Source organism: Eurytemora carolleeae, unplaced genomic scaffold, assembly GCF_000591075.1.
Source record: "Eurytemora carolleeae unplaced genomic scaffold, Eaff_2.0 scaffold1803, whole genome shotgun sequence".
In the NCBI taxonomy this organism is placed as follows: domain Eukaryota; kingdom Metazoa; phylum Arthropoda; class Copepoda; order Calanoida; family Temoridae; genus Eurytemora; species Eurytemora carolleeae.
In genome coordinates, this window is record NW_019397689.1 from 32,295 (window position 1) to 41,802 (window position 9,508).

General features: G+C 33.3%; 1 protein-coding gene across 1 annotated transcript in view; it reads left to right on the top strand.

Annotated features, from left to right (window-relative positions):
* LOC111715509 (protein Lilipod) overlaps positions 1-6,958 on the top strand; it is a 17,487-nt gene extending 10,529 nt beyond the window's left edge. The window contains exons 11-16 of the mRNA XM_023490840.1: positions 51-147; positions 1,027-1,176; positions 3,062-3,134; positions 3,950-4,035; positions 6,210-6,299; positions 6,954-6,958. Of these exons, the coding sequence (XP_023346608.1) occupies positions 51-147; positions 1,027-1,176; positions 3,062-3,134; positions 3,950-4,035; positions 6,210-6,299; positions 6,954-6,958 (501 nt within the window). The remainder of the gene's footprint in view (positions 1-50; positions 148-1,026; positions 1,177-3,061; positions 3,135-3,949; positions 4,036-6,209; positions 6,300-6,953) is intronic.
* Positions 6,959-9,508: the final 2,550 nt, after the last annotated feature.

Genomic DNA, 9,508 nt, shown 5'->3' on the forward strand with positions numbered 1-9,508 from the left:
CCCCCCCCCCCCCCCTTTGTAGATATTTTTATCCATTTTTCATGTTCCAGGAGAAAGTGAAAGTGCTTGAAAAAACCAGATCAAGATCACAGTGGAACAGAACTCTCTTTTGGCCTTCGGCATTTATCATTCTGCTTGGCCTTACAGGTTATCATCATTATCATCATTATTATCATCATCATTATTATAAACATCATCATCATCATCATCATCATCATTATCATCATCATTATCATCATTTTCATCATCATAATTTTTTCGAAACTTTTGAAAATAGGAATGAAATATAAAGGATGAAATTGCATTATACGGTTTTAAAGCTTTATTTTAAGTTTATTATTAAGTTTTATTGCGGAATTTATTTTTGAGTAAAAATTAGCAATACGAAGGGGGGGGGTGAGACTTATCGGTTGATTTCCATCATTTCATAACAATTTCGTCTCTAAAAAATGATAAGAATCTTTTAGAAGAAATATGAAACATTCCTTGGATTGAATGGTGACTGTTTTATTTATTTATTTATGAAAAGTTGAATTATTGTGAAGCGTCTGGAAACCAAAATATTTTTTTCAAAATAAACCAAAAAAAATCTTTGAAGTCACATTGATAAATCTTTATGATTGTCATAATCTTACTTGTACGACATTATCATCATTGTTTTCAATATCACTGTTATCATTATCATTATCTTAAAGGGACTGTAAGCTTAATTTCAAGTGAAACTTTATGCCACAGATGCCAATGCCCGATTCACAAAGGTGTCCCTTGAACCATGATCTGATTAACAATGTGGAAGATATTAATGTTGTTCTTCGTCAAAGAGGAATTCTTTTTTATAATTCCAATTGTTATTCCTGCAGGAGAAAGAGCAAGTTATTTTTAGAGAAACCTGCTATTCAAATCTAGTTCAAATCTAGTTCATTCAAAGCTTTTAAGGGTACTGCCATTGTGAATCGGACATTGCCATCTTTGCATGGAAGGTCACATGAAGTTCTACTCCCTGATCTTGATATTCCTAACTATCAGGTATATGCCTGTACCTGGTGTCAATCAACATTATGTTGCTGATGAGTGGCTGGAGGGAGCTGCCCACCCACACAGCCAACTTTGATCTGGGTCAAACCTCTCTCTCGGCCCTGGGAGTACTTGGGGTCATTGTAGAAGTTGTTATAATAGGTAAGTGTAGTGTAGATATGAAGTTAGGTAATTTCCCAAAGTTTTTTTTCAAGCGGTAACTTACCAAGGTTATTTTCCAAATTGGTAACTTCCCAAATACATGCAATTTCCTAGGTGGCAACTTCCCAAGTCTATCCTAGCTGCAGCGCTCGGCCCCCAAGCCTTTTTAACTGCAGCGCTCGGCCCCCCCAGCCTGTTCTAACCGCAGCGATCGCCCCCGGTTGTAGCCTGCGAGACCTCAGATTAAGTGTAGTGTAGAGATAAAATATATTTGTATTTGCTTTAAGATTTTCTTCTTTACAGTCTACACTCTGGCAAACCATTGGTCAATATATTTCTAAAAAGTATGAATCCTAGACATCCCTGCAATAAAAATATTAGGAATTCAATGCTTAGCTAGTATCCATTTAATCCTGCCGTATCCAGATCCAACTTGTAAACATTTCTTTAAAATATACTGATTATTTTAGCAAAAGAATAATTTTCAAATAATATTTATTCTTTTTTTTTTTAATTCAGAAAGCCAAAATGTTGCAGATCCAACGGATCCGTGTCCTCATCTTTAAGGGAGTGACCGGCAATGTAAGGTAGTTGAACTGAGTATGCACTGCTGTGGAAAACTTCTTTCGGATTCATTTGAGACTTATTAAACTTTTTAAAGATCTGTAAATCCTGTGCTTGAGCGCAAATTCTACGTTCAAAACTCCTACTTTGGGGGTGGATACGTTTTCAGAATCGTTTTTTTTAATTACTAAATAACGACGAAGAAAAATAAAGTAAAAATCACACAATAATCTAATTAGATGGTTGGGAACATATTTCTCAACAGAAATTTGTCAATAAATCAATGCTAGAATCAATTATTTCGTTTTATCATTATATTGAATTTCTAATTTTCTTTGAATTTATTGCAGATTTCTTTAAGTTCTTCAAATGTCGTCTTTTCATTAATAATTCTAGAAAATCTGCAGAAAACCACACGGAAAAATCCGAAAGAAGTTTTCCACAACACTGCAGACTCAGTTCAACTACCTTACATAGCCGGTCACTCCCTTTAAGCAGTTGGGATTAAACATTAGGGGTAGTAATAAAAGAAATAACTTGGAATGGGGAGGAGCTGGTTTAAAGGGAGGGGGGGGGGTGCTGGTTCTGAGAAAGTGGGGAGGGAGGTGAATTATCGGCGGAATTTAATTCTTGCAATAGCGTCGTAAAATATGACCGTTCTCTTGCTAAATGACTCATCAATTATTCCTCTTTCTGTAACTACGCATTAATCATAGAGCTTTCCTTCTATTGAATTTATTAGTATATGCGTACTGCGTATAGTATCCGTATAATAGAAAGCTTAGAATAGAATAAAATGATAAATACAGGAGTAAACATTTACATAATAAATTTACCCTCTTCAAACCTAAGAAAACCCCAGAAAATAAAGGGTTTCTCATCTTTTCATTCTATTTTTTATCTTGATCCTTTTAATCTCTATATATCTATTTCGTTCTATTCCATTATAGATATTTATATCCTATTCTATTCTATTTTACTATCCATGTCATATCTATTTATCTTTTATTCTATTTTATTCTATTCCATTCTTTTTCATTCTATTCTATTCAAGGATATCTGATAGTGACTAGTATAGTAGATCTCTACTCTAAACCAGTATTATATTCTATTCCAGGATATCTACTAGTGACTAGTATAGAAGGTCTCTACTCTATACCAGTATTATATTATATTATATTTCAGGATATCTACTAGTGACTAGTATAGTAGGTCTCTACTCTAAACCAGTATTCTATTCTATTCTATTCCAGGATTTCTACTAGTGACTAGTATAGAAGGTCTCTACTCTATACCAGTATTATATTATATTATATTCCAGGATATCTACTAGTGACTAGTATAGTAGGCCTCTACTCTATACCAGTAATCAACAAAATCCTCCCCAAACCAAGGTATTTAATGGGACTGGTCAACGGCTATACCCGATTCACAACGGTACTCTTTAAACATTTTATCTGAACTACGGAAGGGAGAGGGAAGGGAAGGGAAGTAGAAGTGGAAGGTAAAAGGAAGGTATGGTAGATAGGGAAGGGGAACAAAGGGAAGGGGAAGGTAGAGAATCGATGGAAGGTTGGCAGATAAAGAAGTGAAGGAAGGAGAATATAGGGAAGAGAAATCAAAGAATTTTTCAAAGATAATTTTCCCCAATAGTTATAATGCAGCAAAAAATCACGTGTTAAACATTTTTCACGCTCCGCGCACAACTTTATAACAAATATGATAAAAAATACTTAATACTGAACAAATTTTTTAAAAAGTCAAGTCCATTTAAAAATTTCACAAATTCTCCCCCCTCCAAGAAAAATGATGGGAAATGAATTCCGAGAAACAATATACTCCTGGACTGATAAATAATCAATCCCGACTTTATTTTGCCATCTTACCATTTCCCAAAGTTTTAACAAAATTTCCCTTTGCGGCGCCATTTATCCTTTTTCAACTCATTTTAGGGATTTATTATGCACTGCAATATAAATAGTAAAAAATTATGTCTTTTTATTTATTTGGGAAAGGAAATCAAAAAAAAGATTGAGGGGGGGAAAATAAAAAAATTGGAATTATATACACCCCTGTGTGCCCACATTTAGGAGCCTTAAGCTATCCCTACTAATATGATTTGATTTGATTTGATATATTCATGCATTATTTTCCTTGTTATGTCATGAACTGAGTTTAAGAAGTTAATCAATCTTTTTATTTATTTTAGAGACACTCCGATATCTCATCTCATCCTTAATTGTGGCCTCTTCGTTATCCTCTCATCTGCGCTTCCTCTCCTTGTTAAAGTTTTAGGTAGGATTTAGATGGGCGGATTATTGGTAACTAATAATTTGGTAACTGACATTTTGGTAACTAACAATTTGGTAACTAATATTTTGGTAACAATTTGGTAACCTGACAATTTTGTAACTTGACAATTTGGTAACCTGACAATTTGGTAACCTGACAATTAGGTAACTTGACAATTTGGTAACTTGACAATTTGTATAATTGAAACTAATGTTTCACAATCATTGTTTGCATATTTATTTGTTGAATACATAGAAAGAAAAAACAATATACAGGATTTCTTAAAAGTTTAGTATGACAAATCAGCTAAAATGTTTGTAAAATTCACAATCTCTCATCTCAACATGGCAGGGTACGAGTTTCTGCGAACATCGAGGGGAGGTGTAATGCTGCAGGATTCTCAACAATTTCAGTATTACATGATTAAATGTTTAAATGTAATCGTTTGTAAAAGAAGTAAATGATATATGAAAGTTTAATAAACCTGGTGAATCATAAATCTTTAAATAGTCCTGCTTATTTCATTTTAGAATTTTATTGTAAACCAAAATGTCAGGTTACCAAATTGTCAAGTTACCAAATTATTAGTTACCAAATTATTAGTTACCAAATTGTCAAGTTACCAAATTGTCAAGTTACCAAATTGTCAAGTTACCAAATTGTCAAGTTACCAAATTATTAGTTACCAAATTGTCAATTTACCAAACTATTAGTTACCAAATTGTCAAGTTACCAAATTGTCAAGTTACCAAATTGTCAAGTTACCAAATTATTAGTTACCAAATTGTCAATTTACCAAACTATTAGTTACCAAATTTTTAGTTACCAAAATGTTAGTTACCAAATTATTAGTTACCAATAATCCGCCCATCAGGATTGATGCTCTTAAAGTGACACTTACTCTTCTTGTTCAAGTTGTAGGTAGGATTTATGCTCTTAAAGCGACACTTCCTGTCCTCGTTAAAGTTTTAGTAGTATTTATGCTATTAAAGGGACACTTCCTGTCCTCGTTAAAGTTGTAGGTAGGATTTATGCTCTTAAAGGGACACTTCCTCTCCTTGTAAAAGTTTTAGGTGGGATTTATGCTCTGAAAGGGACACTTCCTGTCCTCGTTAAAGTTTTAGGTAAGATATATGCTCTTAAAGGGACACTTCCTCTCCTTGTTAAAGTTTTAGGTAGGATTTATGTTCTTAAAGTGACACTTCCTCTCCCTGTTAAAGTTTTAGGTAGGATTTATGTTCTTAAAGTGACACTTCCTCTCCCTGTTAAAGTTTTATGTAAGATTTATGCTCTTAAAGGGACACTTCCTCTCCTCGTAAAAGTTTTAGGTAGAATTTATTCGCTTAAAGGGACACTTCCTGTCCTCGTTAAAGTTTTAGGTAGGATTTATGCTCTTAAAGTGACACTACCTGTCCGTGTTAAAGTTTTATGTAGTATTTATGCTATAAAAGCGACACTTCCTGTCCTTGGTTAAAGTTTTAGGTAGGATTTATGCTCTTAAAGTGACACTTCCTGTCCTCGTTAAAGTTTTATGTAGGATTTATCCTTTTAAAGGGACTTTCGACAAAACTGCCTGTTTCATAGTTTTATTATACTTTTAGCGAAGGAACTGTGAGCATAATTCGAAGAGCCCTTCATGCAAATATGGCAATGTCCGATGTACATCGATACCCTTTAAAACTTTATTTAATCAAGTATGAATTAGTTATCCATGTTTTACTGTTCTTGAAACTGTTTATTTTCATTTGCAGTTTCTCTGCGAAAAAGACTTGCGCATTTTTTGCTAATGGGACTGAAGAATTTATCAGAATTAAACACTTTTCGAATCAGAAAAACAGATTACGGTTTCTAGGGTACCTTTGTGAATCTGACATTGCCATATCCTCATTGAGGATCGCTTAAAATTACGCTTACAATCCTGTGCAATGAAGAAATGTGTTTNGGGGGGGGGGGGGGGGTCGCTGTTTTTATTTAACATTAGAACATTCTGTGTCTGAGCTCCACAGTGCAAGGTTTCTCTGCCGCCGGATTATCTTCTGCGCAACAAGATCCGGGGCAGATACCGTCCAACAAGATCAAATACAACTTAGGATTAAATTAGAAGGTGTCCCATTTCTCTTTTTCCCCAATTTCCTCTTTCAATGCTAGAATCTATAAACATTATTTTTAATGTTTAGGAATAACAAATTTCGACCTGCTGGGCAACTACGGGAAGATTAAGTGGTTGAGAAGCTACGTCATCATCCTCTTCGTAAACCTCGTCTTTGGTAAGCTCATCAGGAGAGAGAGGGGGGGGTTAAATAGTTTATATATATTATATATATTAAAACTTAAAGGGAGTGTTCGTGAAAATGATAGGGGGTATAAGTTGACTTCGAATAGAATTCGATATCGATCGCTACTAACTTTACTTCTATCTGTTGCGTCTCTAAGGAGAAAATTGTTATAGAGTCTAACCCCCAATAGAGTAGCGTCCATACAAATTCACGTAGTTGCATTATTCTGCTCAGATCGTAAATAATTCAATTGAATTGAAAACTGCATATTGTTCAATGCAATTCGACGCATTCGTATGTAGTTGATATTTCATAATATTTTGTTTTTGTTTTTTTGTTCATGGTTTTCTTCTTTCTGGTTTATTGTTCCCGTTCCTAATTCATGGTCCGAGTTCTTAGTTTATGGTTCCTGTTTTCTGGTTTATGGTTCCTGGTTCCTGGTTTATGGTTCCTGGTTCCTGGTTTATGGTTCCTGGCTTATGGTTCCTGGTTTATGGTTCTTTGTTTATGGTTCTAGAAAATCATTAATATTTTGCGCATTTTCATTGATTACCGTTTCCTCTTTTTGTTCAAATCTTTTTCAAGATTGAAAAGATAATAATTAAACGAGTTATAATGAAAAAAAATATATTTTTTTTATTTTAGAATAAAAGTTGGAATTTCCTGAAGAACATTTACGGATCTCAACCCCTACCCAGGGTAGTGTCAAGTCCAGTTAGGATGAAAGCGGAGTAGTTTCCACAAATCTGATCGGATCCTAGCTTCCATCGTGGATCTGGCAACCATCTTGGATTCTGGCAGCCATCTTGGATTCTGGCAGCCATATTCGATTCCTGCAGCCATCTTGGATCCGGCAGTCATCTTGGATCCAGGAGCAATCTTTGATACCGGCTGCCATCTTGAATTCTGGAAGCCATCTAGGATTCTTGCAGCCATCTTGCAGAATCCAACGACAATCATTTATTCTCGCAGCCGTCTTTGATTACAAATAATAGTTTTCATTCCTGCAAATTGAGGGGAAATGTCATTTAGATTCCGGCCTTCAACCTCCTATATTGAAATTTTAGAATCTGAAAGTCTTATTTATAGTTATATTTAGTTTTTAATTTAAAGCACAATTTCATTGCTCCTCGCATAAAGCTAAGTTTAAAATCGTTAAAAACTTGGAAATAGTCGGTCTTCTGATCCAAAATTCTCATTCGATTAAATCTCTAATTCTCCAAAGCTTAAGCAATATTGAATCTTGCCGTTCTAAGAGTGCTTGGCCTTAGCCTTAGACGTTATGTACAACTTCCATGCACAATTAATTGTAAACTTTTTAATTTGTATTTTAATGAGACAATAGACATATCAATTGTACACTTATTAATTTATATTTTGATGGGATAATAGGTATATCAATTGTACACTTATTAATTTATATTTTGATGGGATAATTGGTATATCAATTGTACACTTATTAATTTATATTTTGATGTTACAATAGGTATATCAATTGTAAACTTATTAATTTATATTTTGATGAGATAATAGATATATTAATTGTAAACTTATTAATTTGTATTTTGATGAGACAATAGATATATCAATTGTAAACTTATTAATTTATATTTTGATGAGACAATAGATATATCAATTGTAAACTTATTAATTTATATTTTGATGAGACAATAGATATATCAATTGTAAACTTATTAATTTATATTTTGATGAGACAAAAGATATATCAATTGTAAACTTATTAATTTGTATTATGATGAGACAAAAGATATATCAATTGTAAACTTATTAATTTGGATTATGATGAGACAAAAGATATATCAATTGTAAACGCCATTTTTAACTTTTAAGAGGCAAAACCGTTGACAATCATTTTGAAAGGAAATATTGTTTTACGAAGTATATCAGTTTTCTTTTGTCCCATGACATTTAGTTGTTTTAAAGGTTATTTGTGATGTTATGTTCTTTTCAAACGAAACTAATTTTTTTTGTGTTTTTTTAATATGTTCAAGAAAATTCATGTTTTATTTTAAATTCAAGTAAAGTTCAATTTTATTTGTTCCAATAAAACTGAATTAAACCGAATTGTTATTTTGATAAAATGATATTTTTTTATTATTTTCTGTAATGTGACAGTTTTCATTCAAATTAATTTAAATTTGTTGACAAAATTATTATGCTATATTAAAATATTATGTGATTTTTCGTTGTTCTGACTTGTAATTTGTGATAGAATTTTTTGTTTAAATAATTCTGCATTTTAGAACTTGTGATTTCAATCCCACTGCTGTGGATGGGAATGAGAATCTTGTAAATAAATGTTCTCGTCCTAAAGATTGATGATACAAAATCGATTAATCCTATATTCAATCTTCCTTCCACATTCTTTTTCATCTTTTCTCTAAGTCTAACAGTTGCAAGGGAGCATCAACATAAAAAATTAGAAGGGAAATCAGAACTACTAGATTTAGTGGTTATAATATGGTATAAAATGGGGGTTTTAATTCATTCCAATAAGCGCGTAAATAGCATGTTATGAAGAATTGTACCGTTACAACTCCCATTCTCAGCCTATTGTTAAATCCAAATCGAATCTCGCCCTTGAACTCGGTTAATGCCAACATGTTGTAAATAGTAGACAAAACTGTAATAAAGACCTTATTTTGATATATTTGGTTTAAAATCATTTATCATATAGGTTTATATCAAGTGAAAACGAAAAACTGAGAACTAACAAAACTTTCTCCCTGATAAAATTAACATTGAACGTTTCCCTCCTAATAATGTTCAATTTTCATCCTTCCTTACTTCTCCGTCCTATATATCCTGTTCCAACCCTGTTCATCCTTCCTCTCTTCTCCGTCCTATATATCCTGTTCTAACCCTGTTCATCCTTCTTCTCTTCTCCGTCCTATTTATCCTGTTCTAACCCTGTTCATCCTTCTTCTCTTCTCCGTCCTATTTATCCTGTTCCAACCCTGTTCATCCTTTCTCTCTTCTCCGTCCTATATATCCTGTTCTAACCCTGTTCATCCTTTCTCTCTTCTCCGTCCTATATATCCTGTTCCAACCCTGTTCATCCTTCTTCTTTTCTCCATCCTTTATATCCTGTTCCAACCCTGTTCATCCTTTCTCTCTGCTCCGTCCTATCCTGTTCCAACACTGTTCATCCTTTCTCTCTTCTCCGTCCTATCCTGTTC